General features: G+C 49.9%; 1 protein-coding gene across 3 annotated transcripts in view; it reads left to right on the top strand.

Annotated features, from left to right (window-relative positions):
* The first annotated feature begins 2,516 nt into the window (after positions 1–2,516).
* GOLM1 (golgi membrane protein 1) overlaps positions 2,517–20,107 on the top strand; it is a 56,594-nt gene continuing 39,003 nt past the window's right edge. The window contains exons 1-3 of one of the 3 annotated variants that reach the window (XM_048218330.2): positions 2,517–2,632; positions 13,071–13,219; positions 14,973–15,152. In XM_048218330.2, the coding sequence (XP_048074287.2) occupies positions 13,091–13,219; positions 14,973–15,152 (309 nt within the window). In that variant the 5' untranslated portion in view covers positions 2,517–2,632; positions 13,071–13,090. Of the gene's footprint in view, positions 2,633–12,971; positions 13,220–14,972; positions 15,153–20,107 lie in introns of all 3 variants that reach the window. The other 2 variants (XM_048218329.2, XM_057305530.1) reach the window with 2 other exon arrangements.

Below are 20,107 nucleotides of genomic sequence, written 5' to 3'. Positions count from 1 at the left end.
TCTTGTTATTCACTCAGGTCTGGATCTCAGGGTCATGAGTTCAAGTCCCACCATGGGCTCTACACTGGGTGTGGAGGCTACTTAAAAAAAAAAAAAAGAATCATGGATTTAACTATGGCAAACAGTATGGAGGATCCTCAGAAATTAAAAATAAATATACCATATGATCCAGCCATTCCACTTCTGGGTATTTATTCAAAGGAAACAAAAACATTAACTCGAAAATATATATATACCCCCATATTTATAGCAGCATTATTTATAATAGCCAAGATATGGAAACAACCTAAGTTCACCAATGGACGAATGGATAAAGATGTGGTATGTGTGCATATATATGCATATACAGACATATAGTGGAATATTATTCAGCCATAAAAAGACAGAAAATCCTACCATTTATGACAACATGGATGGGCCTTGAGGGCATTACGCTAAGTGAAATAAGTCAGACAAAGACAAATACTGTATGATTTCACTTATATATGGAATTAAAAAAAAAAATTCATAGACAAAGAAGATCAGACTCGTGGTCACCAGAGGTGGTGGGGCGAGGAGTGGGGAATTGGAGAAAGGTCAAAAGGTACAAACTTGCGGTCGTAAGATAAGTAGGTACCAAGGGATGTAACGTACAACATGGTGACTAGCGCTAACATGGCGGTATGATATATAGAAGGGTGGTTAGCAGAATAAATCACAAGAGTTCTCATCACAAGGAGAAATGTTTTCTTTTTTCTTCTTTTTTAACAATCGTATCGATAGGAGAAGATGGATGTTAGCTGAACCTACAGCGGCCATCGTCTTACAATATATATAAATCAAACTATCGTGCTGGGCACCTTAAAGTTATACAGGGAGATTTGTCAATTATTTCTCAATCAAACTGGAAAAAAATCACTGGCTTAGCCACTAATTAGGTGTGGATAAACGAGGAACACAATGCAACCTTACTTAAAGGCAAATGAGGTGGAAGTTATGGCCCACCAGCCTAAGAAGGCAAAACATGACTAGGGGAGCCAGAAGGAGCAATTTATTGTACCTGTCCAAAAATCCTGGTGGTGGTCACTTCAAGTCAGTGGAAGATTAGAAAGAAGGGATACAAGTCATTGGAAAAGCCAGGGCTGATGTCCAACACACCCCTGGCTTTTGCCGTCTTGGTCCAGTAAGGACAACAGTCTAACAGCGGGTCACAAAACTATCATTTTGGGCTATAGAATATTACTCTAAATTCAGTTAAGTGGTTTTGGCTTATAAAGCATCCTTTTCCTGAATTTCCTGCTCAGGTGGCAGTTGGTGCTCGGGTGGCAGTCAGTGACAAAGACGTTGAGTCTTCGTTCCGGTTGAAAACCATTTTGGCTGTGAGCATTTCCTTAGGAGTTTGTGTATTCACTTGTGCTTTTGCTGTTGTTGTTGTTTTGTGTGTGTGTGTGTGTGTGTGTGTGTGTGTGACCTTGGGATTTGGGAAGCGTGAGAGGAAGAGGTTCGTTTCCCAGAAACTAGAGCTAGGTAGGCTCGAAAAGAGATAAATCTAGAATGAATAAGAATAATGAATAGGAATATTAGTGCTGACCGTATGTTAGAATTATCTGGCAAGCTTTATAACACACAAAAATACCCATGTTTGGGCTCAGAACTCTGGAGGTCGGGCCCTGGCATTCAAATACTCCAAAAGCTCCCAGGTATTTTTTAACGTCTGGTCAGTGCTGTTAGGGTTAAGAACCATTGTTTCAGAATTTTCTAGTATTGATATCCTGTAGATTATTAGTTTTTGTGGCATCCTCTCCGGGAGGTGTGGCCTAACGGTGTTCCTCAAACAATGTGCGCTCAGGGCGCTGTTTAAAATTCAGACTCCCAGGCTTCATCCTTAGAGAGTACTAGAAGATCACGCCAGCGCAGCGTCCAAGAATCTTCATTTTATCCACAAGTAGTCCGGAGGGTCACAGCCCGAAAAATTAAAGCCTGAGAGAGAACAGTCGTGGGGAGATTAGGAACTGGGAAGGATTGGTGGAAGAAAAGACTTTTTTGTGAGGACAGACCCCCTAAATTCCTGTTATTCGTTGGCCCCTTTTACTCTGGGCAGTTTGGGCCGGGACCACTGAAGGAGACGTGAGTGTGGCAAGGTGGGTAGCGCTGGAGATAGTTGGCCCTACATTCCGGAAAATTCCCCCGGGGTGGGGGCGGGGAGGAGGTGAGGGGTCTTCTCTCCTCCAGGTCCCTTTCTTTGCTCCGCGCCGCCGCTTCCCACCCCTGCACCTCCTCAGGAAGCGCCGGGCCCGCCCCACTGCTGCCTCGGAGCCGCATCCCGCAGGGCCACCCGGGGGGTGGGGGCGGCGCCCGGGCTGGGGCAGAGGGGCGGCCGCGGGCCGGGGCGCGCGCACCGTGGGGCCGGCGTCCGGGCGCGGCCCCGGCCTCGCCTCCCCGCGCTCGCGGCGCCGCCTCCTCCCCACGCCGCCGGCGCGGTCCGGGGGCGGGGACTCGCCGCTGCGGAGGCCAGAGACGCGGCGGCGCTGGGCGCGGGGCGGGGCGCACGGCGCGGAACGAGCGAGAGCGCGAGACCCGCGGCGGGAGAGCGGCGGGCGGTCCGGGAGCCGGGGCCGCAGCGCTTGAGCGGCAGCCGGAGCCGCGGCAGAAGGTGAGTGCGCGGCGCGCGTGCCCCCGTTCCCGGGCCGCCCTGGCCGCCTTCCTCTCCCCGTCCTTCCCCGGCCCGGGGCCCCGCGCCCGGAGACCCCGCGCCGCGCCCGGAGACACCCTTCCCCCCCCCCCCCCACTCCCCGGCTCGCGCCCGGGCCGCAGCCTGTCACCGGAGCCCGCGAGGGGCCCGAGCCGTCGCCCCGGGGCCGCCGCCACCGCGAGGGGCTGTGCGAGGGCTCTTTGCCCCGGCGGAGGCCGGTCTGGGGCGTGCGGGGCCTTTCTTTTTTGTTCTCCGCTTTGTCACGCGCGTCGGCGTCCGAAGTCGCAATCGTGCAGCCCCGAAGTCGCACTAGTGCGGGTCCCGCGGGCGTGACTGGCGCCAGGGGAGGGCGGGTGGCCGCCGCGCGCCGCTCACCTCCGCGTCCTGGCGCTCGGGCGCCGCGGGTGCCCACGTTGGCAGCGGTCGCGTCCTCGCAGGTGACAGGGAGCTGCGCGCCGGGTCCCTGAGTCGCGAACCGCCGCGGTGCGGCCGGAGCCCGTCTCGGGGATGCTGCAGGTTCCCTCCTGCATGTGTGTTTCCCACCTATGACTGTGTGCAGCATCCGGAGAACTTTTGCTCTGTGTAAAAATAGTCTCCTGGGTTTATATACAGTTTCTGTTTCACACCCTGTTTGATGTTTGTAATGTTTTTTTTATTTATTTAGGTAAAATAAGAAAATACCTACTTCGATGAATGTTCTTTTTAGTGGAATTTAAGGACCATATTGTATTGGGAATGCCATGATGTTGCTGGTCATTTTCAGATATCCCTTTTCCAAATTTGCATAACCAAACTTGTGTGGCTTTCATGGGTCCCAGGGATTTCCTTTGTCTGGTTTGGGTCTCCAAGGTCTCCAAGGCCCTACAGCTCGAAATTCCACAAATGGTGAGGGACATTCCTAGGGGTGGATTGTTAAGATGTCCCACGATCTGATGAAATATTTAACACCTTTCTAGTGACTCCGTTTGTTTTATAGCCACCAGATTGATTCAAATTTAGGCAGTTTTAGTATTTCTGAAATTTTGGGAGCATGAGACCAGGGGAGCAGTGGAGTCTCTTGGCGGTCTGGTCCCTGTGGGTCTCCTAGGGCATTCTGGCTCCTCCTGCTTATGTTATAGATTAAGGTAAGCTCATGCACAGGAAGAATAATTTTATTTTATTTGTAAAAAGAAAACAGTAATTTGGTGAGACTTGCTGTCCCTAGGCCAGAACTCAATGTTTAAGGTATAATGGTCAAAAAGACTTTGAATTCTGAGGATGTTTAAAGAAAACAATCAGCTCTTCCAGATGTATTTTGTTCTCCTACGGAGAGGTTTTCACTTTTTTCCCCCATCCGTTTTGTTAAAAAATGAAGGACCAAGAATGAGAGGAAGGAGTGGTTGGGGGTGCTGGGGGGTATCAGATATGGACGGCGTTGCTGTTGGGAGCTAAGGATGCCATCTCCTTTCTAATTGCTGGCCATGGGCCTAGTTATTGATGGGGGATGAAAAGATTTTGTATTTATATTATTTTTTGAGGGGTGGGGCAGAAACAGAAGTGACAGTGGTTGACTGTATCAGGCCTGGGGGGGGTTTGTGGCCACCTTCCCCCAGCAGGGAGGAAACTGCTGACCTTATTGAAAATCCTATGAACGTGCAGACAGGCTTTCTGCATCTGAAGCACAAAGGGTGGAAGGGCAGAGCCTGGGGAAACCGCCTCTCCAGGGAGGTGGTGGAAGGTTGGGGTATCACTCCTAGCAGGCTGTACTGAGCACGGTCCCCTGGCTGGCACTTTAGTGAAAGGGAGCTGGAAGATGGCCTGGCCGCCAGAGAAGGACAGCCCCAGGAAGGGAGGGCAGGAGGCCCAGATGAGGGATGAGCGGCCCCATGCCCTGGCTTTAATGTAGTTGTATTGTTTTATTACCTTTTTATTTTTTTAATGCCCTAAGGTGAGAAATAACATCCATTTGGATTTGGATAAGGGGAAAAGAAGCACTTCTTTGTTGTTGTTGTTGTTGTTAAAAAAAAAAAGCAACTTTTTTTTTTTGCTAAAAAACTTAGGTTTTTTGTTTATTTTGCGAAAGTAGGAGGAATGGTCTTGATGGGCTTTTGTCTCACCTTAGAAAAGTGAGTGGTATTTCATTTGCCTGCTCCCTGCTTCCTCTAGCAAAAAACATTCTTAGGTTGTGGTCATTTTCTTTTCCAGAGTTTTCCAGTTACTGATGACATTACATGAAAAGACTTGGCTTGAAGTTTCAGAAGTGCTTACCAAGTTCCCAGGGAGTCTACTTTGTTTCACACAGTGAATTTCCTACACTTTCAGAAGAAAAAAAAAAATCATGCCTTCTCTGATCGTTAAAATATTTTGATCTTATTTTCATTTAAAACCCTTCAGCATTGTGTTAATAGACCTTCCCTTAGCTAAGGTTTTGAAGATTAACTAGTGCCTGACAGGAGGAAAAGATACGTAAGAATTCTTTTTTTTTTTTTTTTTAAAGATTTTATTTATTTATTTGACAGACAGAGAGACAGCCAGCGAGAGGGGGAACACAAGCAGGGGGAGTGGGAGAGGAAGAAGCAGGCTCATAGCAGAGGAGCCTGATGTGGGGCTCGATCCCACAACACCGGGATCACGCCCTGAGCCGAAGGCAAACGCCTAACCGCTGTGCCACCCAGGCGCCCCGATACGTAAGAATTCTATACAGTATGATGATGGTGATACAGATGGTCATTTGCTGTGGCTTCCAAACTTTGTTGATCATTCTCATTAGTTTAAAAAACAACAAAAAATTGATTCAATGTTATATATCATTTATCTCTATTAAACAAATGTGCAGCACTCTCCTGTAAGTTACTTATATATAAATTAGGTGCATGTGCCCCAGTATACTCTTTGGACTGGATTCATGCTTGGTGACAGTGGCAGTAAAGCCCTATTTCATATACTCCCTGAACTGTGAGTATTTCTTGGCCGATCTGATTCTATCATCAGAGGTTTTGCTTTGTGGCAAAGCAAAGCAAAAAAGCCGGCCCCTTCCCAGCGGTGGGCTTGTGTATGCCCATGCTTTCGTTTACTAGACTAACGTTAATTTGTGCTTTTTATAGGAATCTTAAAGTTTCATAGTCTCTGTAAGGTTTGGTGTAGTTGCAATTTGTCAGCCCACCTCACTGCCAAAGTCAGAGGCGTTCCTCAGGCACCTCAGATGGTGGTGGCTTGTGACCTTCAACAGAGGGACTTAGCAGAGTCGTCTATTTTTATTAGCACCGTTAGTATTTATTTTATGGCAGTGTAATAGAATTAGTATAATGTAATGTAGTATAAGATAATTAATATAATTAGTATAGATATATGCTTCCAAGTTATTTTTATGTGATAGTTACATGACTGAAACATAGTCCCTGTCATACTATTTGGATACAAATTAATGTAACTTCTAGGATTTTCTTCCCTAGCCCCATGGAGCATCTTCTATACCCTCCGGGATGCATTTGCCCAGACTCGATTCTTGTAGTCTGACAGCCACAGACAAGGCATAAATGAATGGGACTGGTTGTGTTCCAATAAAACTTTATTTATGGACGCCCAAATTTTAATCGCATGTGCTGTTCACATGTTGTGAACTATTCTTTTGATTTTTTTTCAACCATTAAAAACTGTGAAAACAAGGCTTAGGGGCAGTGTACAGAAACAGGTGGCTGGCAGGATTCAGCCTTTGGGCTGCAGTTTGCCAACTCTTGAACTGGAGGAAAATTTGGGAGTTCCTGCCAAGATGTAGTCTTGGCATCCATGTGGGAGGCGGCCTTTCTTCAGAAAATTTCAAGTGCTGGAAAAAAACAATGGAATTTGGTTCCTCTCATTCATTTTCACTTGTCCATCTCATTCTTTGGCATTTCCACTACATAATACTAAACATGAACATGAATTTTTAAAAAATATTTTATTTATTGGGAGTGAGGGTGGGTTAGCAAGAGAGAGGGGGCATGAGCAGGGGGTAGGGACAGAGGGAGAGGGACAAGCAGACTCCCTGCTGAGCAGGGAGCCCGATGTGGGACTCGATCTCAGGACCCTGAGATCATGACCTGAGCTGAAGGCGGACGCTTCACTGACTGAGCCACCCAGGCACCCTGTCATGCACATGAATTTTTAAGTTTTTTCTTCAAAAAAAAAAATTGAGGTCTAACTGACATATGGTAGTCTTAAGTGTACAACGTAATGATTCGGTATTTGTGTGTATTGCAAAATGGTCACCACAGTAAATCTAATGTCTGTAACCACAGTTACAACATTTTTTTTCCTTGTGGTGAGAACTTTTAAGATGTACTCTCTTAGCAACTTTCACATACCCAGTCCGGTGTTATTAACCGCGGTCACCGTGTCGCGGAAGTTATTTTCTTTATAAACTGTCAGCTCCCAGAGTTGGGGAAACATGATGTTTGTAATTGGGGAGTGGGGGAGTGAGAGGAGGAGATTATCTGCACTTCCTGGTAAGTTTTCAGAGCAATTTAAGGAGAATGCTGTGGACCTGGTCAGTAAACCCTAATGGTTTCGAGCAGGGGTTGGCAAGCTTCTCTGCGGGGCCAGATGATAAGTATTTTGACCAGTTGAGTCCTCACAATAACCCTATGAGTAGATTTGAATCAACTCTGCTGCGTGGCCAGAAAGCAGCTGTGGGCAGTAAAGGAGCTGGTGGGTTGTGTTTATAAAACAGGCCGATGAGGGCCTGTGGGCCTGCTCTGCTGACCCCAGGCTTGGGGGCATTCTTGGGGCGTGGTAGAGTATTTCTAAACCCTCAGAACAATGGTGGTGACCGGAGCCTTCACCTGTGCTGCACAGGGCATTCTCAGGTCAGTTTGCTCACTGCACAGGGCCTTCTGGACTTCCTGCTGAGGGCCTCCCGCGGGCGCGCCAGGACTCAGGCGAGGCCCTTTCCTGGAGAAGGAAGAAAGGTGGGGCTGTCCCACCGGAGACGCTGTTGTTTCTGCAGTGCTCACGTTGGTCTAGGGAGCTGTTCTGCTGTGATTGCTCTCTACGTACAGCATTGGCCCATCCGACTAAAAACCCCTATGGGGAGGGGCCCCCAGCCGGTAGAGCTTGTGACTCTTGATCTCAGGTTGTAAGTTCAAGCCCCACGTTGGGTGTAGAATAGTAACTAAATTCTTGGTTCGCCTGGGTGGCTCAGTCGGGTAAGGGCTGCCTTCGGCTCAGGTCATGATCCCAGGTGTCGGGGTTCCCTGCTTGGCAGGGAGTCTGCTTCTCCCTCTGCCCCCACCCCCCACTCATGGCGAGCACGTTCTCTCTCAAATAAATAAATCTTTAAAAAAAATTCTCTGTCTCTCTCTGCCTGTCCTGACCCCGCTTGAGTGCTCTCTCTTTAAAAAAAAAATAAAAAATTAAAAACCTGTGTGGAAATAAGGAAATGAGAAAAAAGAAAAGTATGTAACTAGTAGGTTCAAGGGGCCGGTGTATTTGGCAGGTTGCTCATTTTCAGGTGCTTTTTTTTTCTTTTTCTTTTTTTTTTAAGTAATTAGAAGTTTCTCTTCTTTTACCAAAAATTTTTGTCTTACGCGCAAATAATAATTTTAACCAGTAGGTCGAATTTTTAAAATTAAGCCAGTAGGAAAGAATGTGCAGTTTTTTTCACATTTCCAGTTTACCAAGACACTTTTAATCCAGAAACAAACCACTTTCTTTTGCTCCAGGGAAGCCTGGGGTTTCACAGAATTTAGCTGGTTTCGGTTAATCATTTTTCAGTATGTCAGATGCTTACAATCAAATATGAGACCAAACACATTCTGAAGCCTCGCTTATAATGAATATTGACATTTCTGGGGCAGTATTTCTCCTGCATCACCCCCTGGGTCCACAGAACTAAGGTGGGGGAGGGGAGCCTTTGAAGTATCTGACACCTGTAAACTCTGGCTCTGAGGTAGGGCCTTAGTTTCCTACCTTTGGCCCATTGTTTTCAGCAGCAGGGGTTTCTACAGTCCTGGAAGTCAGCCCGCTGCCCCTGGCCGCCCAAAGGCTCAGTGCTGGCCTCCCTCGCTCCCGCTCACCTTCTTAGCCGGGGTGGCCCCGTGTCCATTGGGAGCCCCGGGCTCTCCTAACTGTGCCCTCTGGCAGCCGCGTACCTTCCTGGCCTGCCAAGCACTAGGTCAGAGTGAGTGGTTTCTGAGACCAGAATCGTGTTCAGCTTCCTCGAACCTCCCTTTGTCATACTGCAGTCCTGGTCTGGGATGTCTAGGGCTGCAGGGTGGCCCCGGGGAGCGAGCCCCAGGTGACGGCACTCACTGCTGCTTCGTTGACTCTGCTGTCACCACACGATTCTGGTAAAAATAGATTTTTCCGTAAAGGTTGCTGACAGAACTGGCTGGCCATTACACAGGGCCATTACACATGCACACACATAAAACCAAAACCTCACTTTTTTGGGTATTTTTTACTCCTTACATCAAAAGGGAATTCCAAGTGGATGAGAGATTTAAATATATGAGACCGTAGGTATGTGGAGAGGAGATACGGGTAAATATTTCTAAACTTAGACCAGAAATGTCCAAGTACAAAATCCAGACACAAAAGAAAAGATCGACAGGATTAGGTTATTTTAAAAACACCACCAATAACCAAAAACTATGGGCAAAAATTTCAAAGAGGAAGTCCAAGAACAAATGAAAAATTGAGAGTAAAAGCTATTCCCATGAAAGACCAAAGATTTGTCTTTAACATCCAAAGAGCTCCTACAAATCAACAAGATGAACACCCACGTTTTAAAATGGGCAGAAAAGGGGCGCCTGGGTGGCGCAGTCGTTAAGCGTCTGCCTTCAGCTCAGGGCGTGATCCCGGCGTTCTGGGATCGAGCCCCACATCAGGCTCCTCCGCTGGAGCCTGCTTCTTCCTCTCCCACTCCCCCTGCTTGTGTTCCCTCTCTCGCTGGCTGTCTCTCTCTGTCAGATAAATAAAATCTTTAAAAAAAAAAAAATGGGCAGAAAATATGAAAAGACATTTCACCAAAATGAACAAATGGCCAGTAAATGAAAAGATGCTCAATTATGCTCATAACTAAAGAAATGTCTTTAAGTAGGCTCTATGCCCAACATGGGGCTCAAACTTACGACCCCAAGATAAACAGTTGCATGCTGTACGGACCAAGCCATCCATGAACCCCAAGAAATGTCTTTTAAAATATTACTGATGAGATTGCCAAACATTAAAAAGTTTTATTTTGGTGTTATTGTGCGAGAAAACAGACATTTCTCGTACTAGTAGTGGGAGAGTAAATTATTGAAACTCCTTTGGAAGCCAGTAGAGTAAGATCAGAAATTTTTAGTTGATTTGGATTTATGAACGTGTTGCATAGTACAGAAGTTTCCTGTATATCCTTCAGCCACCCATATCATTCCCTTGTTGCCACGTCTCTGTGACCGTTCCTCAGTCTTCTTGTTTTTCATGATTTCAACACTTTTTGAATATAGAATGTCCCTCAACTTAAGTTCGTCAGAACTTTTCTCCCCAGGGCATCCTATTAGGCGTTCTGTGATGTCAGGATGTCTCATTAGAGTGACATTCACCTTGACCATCTGGCGAAGCGGTGTCTGCTGGGGTTCTCCACTCTTTGCCCCTTGTAATTTGCTAAATATTTTGGGGGCAGTAAGATCTAACAGTTTGGAACGCCTATGACGCAGCACGACCACTTATTGAAACTTACCTACAGCTGTCTGTGGCTTACTCCATCACTTGCCAAATGGGGGTGATTAGTACCCCCTCAGAGCTGCTGAGAGGCTTCAGGGAGCCCTGTATTTGAAACACTTGATCAGTGCCTGACGCACAGCACGCTCCTTGCTGGTTCCTCCTCCCTTCCCCAAACCCCTGGAAGCCATTTGTGTTTGGAATTCAGAAGTTTTTCAGAATTCGGAAGATAATAAGATGCACTTATTATATATTATGCGACAGCCCCAGCAGGATCTGCGGCAGCTCCCCCCCCCCCCGTAATCAAACACTGATCTTTCTGCAGCAAAACGTGTGAATAGTCACCAGAAGGAAGAAAGATGAAGACTATATAAGTAGCTTTGGGTGAGCTCTGATCAGGCCTTGATCTGAGTTCAGGACAGGTTTTGTTGCCGTGGATAAGTTTTTAAAAATCTCTTTGGGCTTTTAGAGCATTTTAGGTTTCAGAGTTGTGTGTAAGGGCTTGCACACCTGGATAGAAGTTTGCAAACACAGGTGTGGCTGTAAGGAGTGTTCGTGGCAGCATTGTTGGAAATAAGCCAAGTGGCCCTCTGTGGGAGATTGGTTAAATAAATCCTGGCACACGGAGCCCCATTCAGAACTTTATTTTTATTTTTTTATTTTTTTTTAAGATTTTATTTATTTATTTGACAGAGATAGAGACAGCCAGCGAGAGAGGGAACACAAGCAGGGGGAGTGGGAGGAAGAAGCAGGCTCCTAGCGGAGGAGCCTGATGTGGGGCTCGATCCCAGAACGCCGAGATCACGCCCTGAGCCGATGGCAGACGCTTAACCGCTGTGCCACCCAGGCGCCCCAACCCATTCAGAACTTTAGGAAGAAAAGAGCAAACTGTAATGTGCCACGAGGAAAAGTGTGATGATAAGATGTATGACTAAGTGACTCACGACATTTACAGAACAGTGTGAATGATCTTGTTTGGATTTAAAAACACGTATGCCGATGCTTGTATAAGCATCAGGAAACATCTGGAACATTTAGAAGAGTGGCTGCATATGAGAATCACCTGGGGACACTGAAAACTACTGATGCCTGGCCCTTCTCTGCAGCCATTGAATTGGAAGTGCAGTGGTGGGGCCCACGCCTGCGTCCCAGGTGACGCTGGGGTCCTGGGAGGGTTGAGAGCAGCTGGAATAGGAGGACGCCGCCATTAGGAGGAAGACTTCAGATCTCACATTTTACCGTGTGACTTTTCTCCCCCGTTGTATTTCTAGCTTAATACATACTTTTTAAAATTTAAAAAGAGTTAAAAAAGACTGTTCTGCGAGCAAAATCGGATGTAAGGCAGTGGAGACACGTTTTCAGCAGATATATAGAATTTTCTAGAAGTTTAGTATTTCTGAGCTTTACTCTCCTTTAATATGTATAGTGCTTGCTGATTTCAACTAATCATTGGTTTTTAAAGTTTTTTTCCCCTCTTTCATCCTGAGAGACCAGAGGCTGGTGAGGGAGGCACCCCCGGAGGCTGAGGTCAGTTCTGTGCTTCGGAATCCTGGTGGCACTTTATTCCAGGTGATTCCAGAGATTGCTCAGTTACCCCATTGAGACGCCCACGCTAGTACGTGATTATGAAGAAGGAAGAGGTCTTCCGGTGACACACCCAGCTCGGAACAGCTTCGGGGGAAGAGCTGCTCCTGTCGGCTCTGCTCCGTTCTTGCTGGCATGAACTGAACCTAGAAGTTGAGGCCCTGGGGGGTCTTTCTTTTCCCCTTCCCCCTCTTCCCTCCCTCCCCCCCTTCCTCCACTGCGGGCGCACCTGGCATGAAAGCGTCCTTCTCAGAGATGCCCTTTGTGGTGCATGCCGCCCTTCCTCTGATAAGGCCTGTTCTATGCAGCTCAGCAAAGCCGCTTGGGAAGGTCGGCTTTCCTGGTGCTGGTCTCCAGGCCGACCCGGGCTTGGGCTGGAGTCCGGGAGCAAACCTGACCCCTTCCTCCTTGGGAGCTGTACCTGGCCTGCTCTGGAGAGGTGACGCTCTCTGCCGCTGTCTTGCTGCCCTGGTCGTGCTGCGCGGGGAGAGAAGCAGGCATTCGGAGGAAGCCCGGGCCAAGGCCGCACTCCTGCCCGCAGTACCCTGCGTGCGTGCGTGCGTGCGTGCGTGTGTGTGTGTGTGTGTGTGTGTTGGGGGGGGTGTCCACGCTGGTCGTGACTTACCCAGTGCGCGTCCACACTCCTCCGGGCTGCTTTGTGGCTTTGCTCAACAAATGCTTTAACTGGGTGTCCTTGGTAATTCTGTCTAAGGTGAAGTACCCTCCCTTGTTCGGACTCAAAATGGCCTCTTTGGGGAACAATGAGAAATGGCCTTTCCCCCCCTAGATTGACGTGGAAGTGTTTAATATTTGCTGTTGCTGTTCAGAGATGATTCATTGCCGTCCTGTCCTGGACGGGTGGGTACTGCACTTGCCGCGTTTTACGGAAGAGGAAACTGAGGTGCCCGAGAAATTGTCGCCTGGCCGAGGTCTCGAGGCTTCCAGGACGGTGCTCCCTCCTACCAGCCTGTCCTGGGGGGCGGGCCTGCCGCCCGGGGTGCACACCGCTGTGGGCTCTGGGTGTGCCGCTTACGTGGCCCTCTCCTTCCCACAGGTTGGCGTTGCGGGGCACCAGCGCCTTCCTGCTGGCCGTGAGGACGGATCGGTCGCAGCCCTGCGCGTGCCAAGGCTTCTCTGCTTGTTCGTTTGGCAGGTTCTCAGCCGGCCTTTGAGATGATGGGCCTGGGAAACGGGCGCAGGAGCATGAAGTCGCCGCCGCTCGTGCTGGCGGCCCTGGTGGCCTGCATCATCGTCCTGGGCTTCAACTACTGGATCGCCAGCTCCCGGAGCGTCGACCTGCAGGTGCGCGGCTTGGCTGAGCGTGAGTCGCTGGGTGGTGGGGCCTGAGGGCTGCTTACCGCCCCCGAGGGCATGGTGCTCGTGCTTTGTGCGCTCTGTATCTGGAGTTTGGGGCTCCACACGTCCCCACAGCCAGCCCAGGGCTGGACTGTCCCCACCCGCTCTGCCCTTGGGTGGGAGAGGACCTCTCTGGGCCTTAGGATTGCTCCCAGAGCGGCCCTCTCTGCTCGGCCCGTGAGTGAACGAGTTTTCGTTGTGCCGGGGGGGCTGGTTCTGGGAAGACTGCTTGCTTCCGCACACTGACGGCCCATCGGGCCCTCCGGTCCACGCCAGATCTCAGAGTGCTGTTGGAAATGTATTTGGGTAACAGGTGTAGGAAATGTGGTTTTAGAGGTGCCGGTTGTTAAAATCCTCATTCAAGGCTAGTTGTAACTTTCCCGTTTATCGTTGCGCGTCCTGGGTCAGGCAGTGCTGAGCTAGCATAGAGACTCCCCTTGACCGGACTTCAGTCAGGCACCTCTGACCCCTCTTCCCCTCTAGGCCTCTGTCTTCAGCCTGCCCAGCCCACTTAGCAAAGAAACCTGCTAAGTCATCCCCGCCCCCCATATCTGATCCGGCACCTGCTTCCTCTTGCTGATGTCTGAGCCCTTTGCCGGCCTTTAGCAAGAAATCCCCCCGCCCTTGAGGTCTCCTCTGGACCCTTTTGCTCCTCTGACCCCTCACCCTGCTGCTGGCTACAAACCCTTCGCCGTGTCTGCTGGGTTCAGAGTGGAGCCGGTTCTCCCCCCTGCTGCACAGACACAGCCCGTTGCAGGAGTCTAGAAGGAAGTTTTCCTTCCCACTTTCACACGTGTCCGCATGACTTTCCTTCAGCCATGCAGCGTATACTCCGTAGGTCTGGGACGTCGTCCTCCCCCTTCCCAGGCGGGCCGACCGAGACGCAGAGAGGAGCAGTACGCGAGGAGCGGGGATTCCCACCCCGTCTTTTCGGTGGCGGAGCTTGGGCTCCGGGCCACGAAACCCCATCCTGGCCCAGTGTCCTCTCCCCCTGCCTTCCCCGGGGCGGCGGTGCTTTCGTGTGACCTCCCACGGGAGCCCGCTCTCTGGGCGGCCGGGGACTTGGTGTCCCGAGTTGCACAACTGAATCTGTTCGGAGCGGTTTTGTCTCCGAGGAGTTAAGCGCTCTGTCAGCGGAGGGAGGGAAACGGAACTAAATATTTGAGCACCTGGGAGAGCAGGAGGAGCTTCATGTACTTTCCTCCTTCAAGCCCCTCAGCAGCCGTGGCAGGGATGCGGTGGTATTTCCTGGGCGATGAGCCGCGCTGGCCGACAAGCCCAGAGAAGGGACTTCCTCGACCTGTAATCCTGTTTCTCTGGAAAAAATTGTAGTTTCTACACAGTTGACTTCCCAGATTGTTCCTAACAGAACTGCTTCAAGCACATTTTCAGGAGGAAGTCGAGTTAATTCTCCGGGAGCGGAGTTGGCAGAAATTCCATGTGGGCTTTGCAGGACACGCAGAGAACGTGTCTGGCCCCCGGCCACTGCCCGGTTAGGAAGGAGGAGTGCGATGGGAACTGGGGAGTGTGGCGCTGGGGGGGGACGGCCCATGGGGCCTGGGAGCACACCTGCGGTGCATATGGCTTGCCGCTGGCTCTGGGCCCGGCCGAACTGGTTTCTTGGAGGGAAGCTCCCTCCAGTGGCCTGGTCGGCAGGGTAGCTTGGGGTTCGCCCTCACATGCTGTGCTGTCCTCGTAGACCCGGATCCTGGAGTTGGAGGGCAGGGTCCGCAGGGCAGCGGCCGAGAGAGGCGCGGTGGAGCTGAAGAAGAACGAGTTCCAGGGAGAGCTGGAAAAGCAGCGGGAGCAGCTCGACCGAATCCAGTCCAGCCACGACTCGCAGCTGGAGAGCGTCAACAAGATCTACCAGGACGAAAAGGCAAGACCCGCTCTGTTCCCCCTTAATTGTGTTCAGGTGCCAGTTGAGACACTGTTGAGTTCTTCTGGATGGAGCATGAGTGGTGGGAGGGTATCTGTGTGGGGAGCTGGAACGGGCCTCTTGATCAGGTCGTTCTGTCTTAACTGTTCCCTGTGTTGGGCACTGCGTCCCCGGCTTATTTATGCCAGAAAGTTTGTACCTCTTAATCCCCTCCGCCTGTTTTACCCGTCCTCCACCCCTGCCCCTCTGGCGACCACCAGATTGCTCTCGGGTGACCCTCTTGTTTTGTTTTTGTTTTTAAATTCCACATGTCCGTGAGATCATACGGCGTATTTGCCTTTCTCGGATTTATTTCACTTAGTGTAATACCCTCCAAGTCCATCTGTGTTGTCCAAATGGCAAGATTTCATTCTTTTTTATGACTGAGTAATATTCCAGTGTGTGTGTGTGTGTGTGTGTGTGTGTGTGTGTGTGTGTACACACACGACTTGATCCATTCCTCTGTCGATGGACGCTTGGGCTGCTTCCGTATCTTGGCTGTTGTGAATAATGCTGCAGTAAACATAGGGGTGCATGTATCTATTCAAATTAGTGTTTCTGTTCAGGTAAATACCCAGAAGTTGAATTGCTGGATCGAAGAGTAGTTCTGCTTTTAATTGGAAAAGTATGGAAGCTCCGTGCTGCTTTCCACAGGGGCCGCACCAGTGCCTTCCCACCTGCAGCCATGAGGCCCCTTTGTCCACATGCTCCGCAACACCTGTGTTTGTTCTGAGCTTAGCCGTTCTGACAGGGGGAAGGTGGTATCGTGCGGTTTTGATTTAGAGAAATATTCCTCATTTGCAGAGTACTTTACCGTCTTCACACGTATATTTCTTTTAAGATTGTCCCAATTTTAATGTTTTTTTTTTTTTAAAGATTTTTTATTTATTTGACAGAGCTAGAGACAGCCAGCGAGAGGGAACACAAGCAGGGGGAGTGGGAGAGGAAGAAGCAGGCTCCCAGCAGAGGAGCCTGATGTGGGGCTCGATCCCAGGATGCCGGGGTCACGCCCTGAGCCGAAGGCAGACACTTAATGACTGAGCCACCCAGGCGCCCCACCAATTTTAATGTTCTAGTAAAGTGCCTCCTAATTTTTTTCCCTTTGTGGGTGACCCTACTTATACTCCTTAAACCCCCCGTAACTGATGAGAATAGGGCCTAGACATTGCTCACGATGTGTACACAGACAGAACCCCTTCAAGCACATTTCTGGGGAAAAAGTAGACTTCATTCTTCAGGAACAGAGTTGGCAGAAATTCCTAGGGCTTTGCAAGACGTGCAGAGAACACGTCTGGCCCCTGGCCTCTGCCTGGTTAGGAAGGAGGAGTGGGATGGGAACTGGGGAGTGTGGGGCTGGGGAGAGGGACCCCAGGAGGGAGGGCCCAGCAGGACCTCCCATGTGGGCCGGGCAGGGTGGGAGGGCCCATCCAGGCCGGTTGAGTGCTTCCTCAGTGCCCAGATGTGGTCTAGAATCGGTTGTTCCCATCCGTAGGGAGGGAAGAGAAACGAAGAGGGTGTTTCCTGTGGCTGTCCGCCTGCCTTGGCACCCCTGTGAGTAGTATGTGTGTCAGTACCTGGAAGTTTTACTCTCTTCCTTAGGAAGGATTGTCTTCACTCCGAGCCTCTGGCTTTTTTCTGTGTTTTTACTTTAAAATGTTTCCTTTTTGAAACGGTAGCGATAGACGATCGTATGGGAGTGTGGCCATGAGTGGCGTTGGCTGGTTGCTCTGAAGTATCTTTGTTTTCTTCCCTCCATCAGTCTGCCAGCTGCTTCCGAAATTCCACTGCCCTACAAAATCCAAAATTCTGGCAGCGATATTCTCTCTGTTCGTTCTCCTCCAAGCTTCCGGGTGTTTCTGTGTGTTGCATGGAAGGGTGGGTGCATGTTTTGGGTGGGGAGAAGGAAAAGAGGTTGCAGGTTAATTCCAGCTCGCGGGCGTTCTGCTTTGGTGTGGGTTTGCGCTAGTGTGGCTCCAGGTCCTGTAAAATGGGCTGCAGACAACGGGGCTTCCCATACGGGGTGGGCAGACACCTCCGAGAACGTGCTGTGCACAGAACCTTGTTCTAGAGAATTCCTGGTAATGCATCATCCCACAGGCGAGTCCTCGAGGTAGAGATGCTGGTTCATTTGGGTATAATCTGATGTGAGGATGAGAGCACAAACTGGGAATTCTTGAAATACGATCGAGGAGCTGTTTCCTGATAAACCTCTGTATATAGGAAGAAATGCGGAAACATCTTCCAGCCAGAAACGAGGTGACTGTTTCACCTTGGTTCTTAATGTTTCTGTTTTATGGCTTCTTCTTTTTTTTTTTTTTTAAGATTTTATTTATTTATTTGACAGAGATGGAGACAGCCAGCGAGAGAGGGAACACAAGCAGGGGGAGTGGGAGAGGAAGAAGCAGGCTCATAGCGGAGGAGCCTGATGTGGGGCTTGATCCTATAACACTGGGATCACGCCCTGAGCCGAAGGCAGACGCCCAACCGCTGTGCCACCCAGGCGCCCCTGTTTTATGGCTTCTTCTTAAAAGGGGGCTTAGCTCTCCTGCCCCACCGACTCAAGAACTGTTTGGGGATCCAGGGGGAGGAAGGCTCTTGTAGTTGCAATAAACAGCTTAGATACTGAAAATCGAGGAGTCCCAGTTAAGACGGTGAAATACACACTTGAAAGGACAGCCGCTGGGGAAGAATGAGAGTCCCTTTTCATTGGAAACTTTTAACCTTTAGAATATGTGATAGAAAGTTCTTCTAATTTGGGGGTGGGGGACTAGTTTCTTAGCTCCAGGAGGGTTGTAGCTGTAGCTTGGCTAGTGGTAAAAGGCATGGGGTGTCCAGTCAGGCAGACTTGGGTTCAAATCCTGTTTTCCTTAGCTCCATGATTTTAGTCAAGTCACTTAAATTCTCTGGGTCTGTTTCCTCCGCTCTCGAGTGAGAATAACAGAAGCCTCCTTACAGTATGGCTGTGAGGAGTCAGTGAGACAGTATTTATGGAGGGCTTAGCACAATGCTTGACATGGACTAGAAGCTCAAGAGCTGGTAGCTGGTGTTCTTACAACTAGTCCTAGTAATCGCGGTAACAGCAATGGCGTAGAAATAGAGGCAGTAGTAAACCGTAGCATTAGTAGTGATAATACTATTTTTTTTTTGGGGGGGGGCATGGACTTTTTTTTTTTTTTTAATTCCAAATTGAAACCATGAAACAAAATTGCCCTACCCTTAGGAAAGGATTAAGATGCTGGGGTATCCATTAGAACCAAGAGTGAGCGGTGCGCTGAGACGCAGAAAGCTAACGGTGAGGGCCTCCACGGCAGCGGGAGAGCTCCCGTTCGCCGGGTCTCTGCTCAGCCAGACGCCAAGCTGAGCATCCTGCAGCGATCATTCCCTGAATTGGTCTCGACAGCCTCATGAGAGTGGTGCTTTGGCTCCGAGAGTTCGTAGCCCTCCCCCAGGATGAGGCCTAGACCCCCGACAGCCCGCTGGAGGGCCTCCCTCTGCTCTGTGCGGACGCAGGCCCGAGGTGATGGGGTGGGGGCTTCTCCAGAACTCTCCATCCCTAAATAACACGGGCTGTGGGTGAGGTCGCAGGAAACCATAGTTGTTGAAGTGAGGTGATGGGATCCTATATTTATCTCCGTGCTTGAAAAGAGCACGGTATTCCAGCTAGCTCTCTTGGCCCCAAGTCCAAATTCTCAGGCAATAAAACACCTGATTCTTTATGGCCGGGCAGTTCCCAGAGAAGCAGGGCTGGTCTGTCACACCACATGTTGTTTTTTTTTTTTTCTCTTAGGAGGTTAGCGCTGTGGTTTAAATTGGACTGCGGCTCTTCTTCGGAATGTTAAAGAATCCTCTGGTGGTCTAATAGAACTTCTCAGCCCTGGGAGGACTTGGGGGTGTCGGCGTCTGTGGGTGGGGGTGATTTGCAAGTGTCACACGCCCTAGAGCTTTCTGACCTCCTGGAACCTTCCCCCCCGCCTTGGGTGGGCACCGTTGCTCTGGAGGGTATTGTAGCCATCAGATGGGGGTGTGGACGGAAGCTCGAAGGCCAAACCCCCCAGGGATGACGTGGGTACGAAAGGAGCGCTTCGGGTCAGCGCTGTGGAGTAGAATTCGCCGGGATGAGGGAAGTGCCCTGTTTGTGCTGTATGGTCTGCCCTGGCTCTGTATGGCCGTCGAACACCTGAAATGTGGTGGCTGGGTCTGAGGAACGGAACTGTGAATTTTATTTAATTCTAACTACATTTAAGTGGCCAAATATCGGACGGCACGGGTTTGAACGATAGAGGCGGGACTCTGGTCGAAGGGCTGAGTGTCCTGTTCCACGGGAGAGCAGGGGGGCCAAGGCTGGGTCACCTTTGCTTCTCTGCTGTCTTTCCCCTTTTGCTGTTCGGTCCAGAATTGGGCCATGGCAGCTGAGGTCCCCTTGTGATCGGGCAGCTGTGCTCCCTGTGAGGGCCTCTCGTTGCTCGGTAGTGAGCGGGGCTGCGGAGTTCAGGCCGGCTTATCAAGTTGGCCTTCGTGAACTTACTGTCACGGAAGTTGTTTTGGAGAAATCAGGCCTTGCCGGACGGCCCGTCAGTCGCCTGGCAGCTTATGCAAACTGATACAGATTTTAAAGAGACAGACTGTGGGTGTTGGGCCTTGGAGAATATTGAATTTTTTTTAAAAGATGATACACACGTGCGGGCGCGCGATTTTCTCTAAGTGCAGGTGGTTCCTCCAGAGACTGAGGAGATTAACGGGGTGTTTTGCAGTGTTGCACTTTTCAAAATAAAATTGCCTTGTCAGGGTTTTCATCTTCGTTTTTCCGACCCTTTCTCAATGAAATGATTTTAAAGTAGAGTATGATTAAGAGCGAGAATTCTTTAAAAATCTGGCAGTGCGGTTACAAAGTAACTTTTTTTCTAAGATATTTCTCA

The sequence above is a fragment of the Ursus arctos genome, unplaced genomic scaffold (assembly GCF_023065955.2).
Source record: "Ursus arctos isolate Adak ecotype North America unplaced genomic scaffold, UrsArc2.0 scaffold_33, whole genome shotgun sequence".
Taxonomy (NCBI): Eukaryota; Metazoa; Chordata; class Mammalia; order Carnivora; family Ursidae; genus Ursus; species Ursus arctos.
Note: the sequence above shows the minus strand (reverse complement) of the source record. Positions and strands in the feature narration are given on the sequence as shown.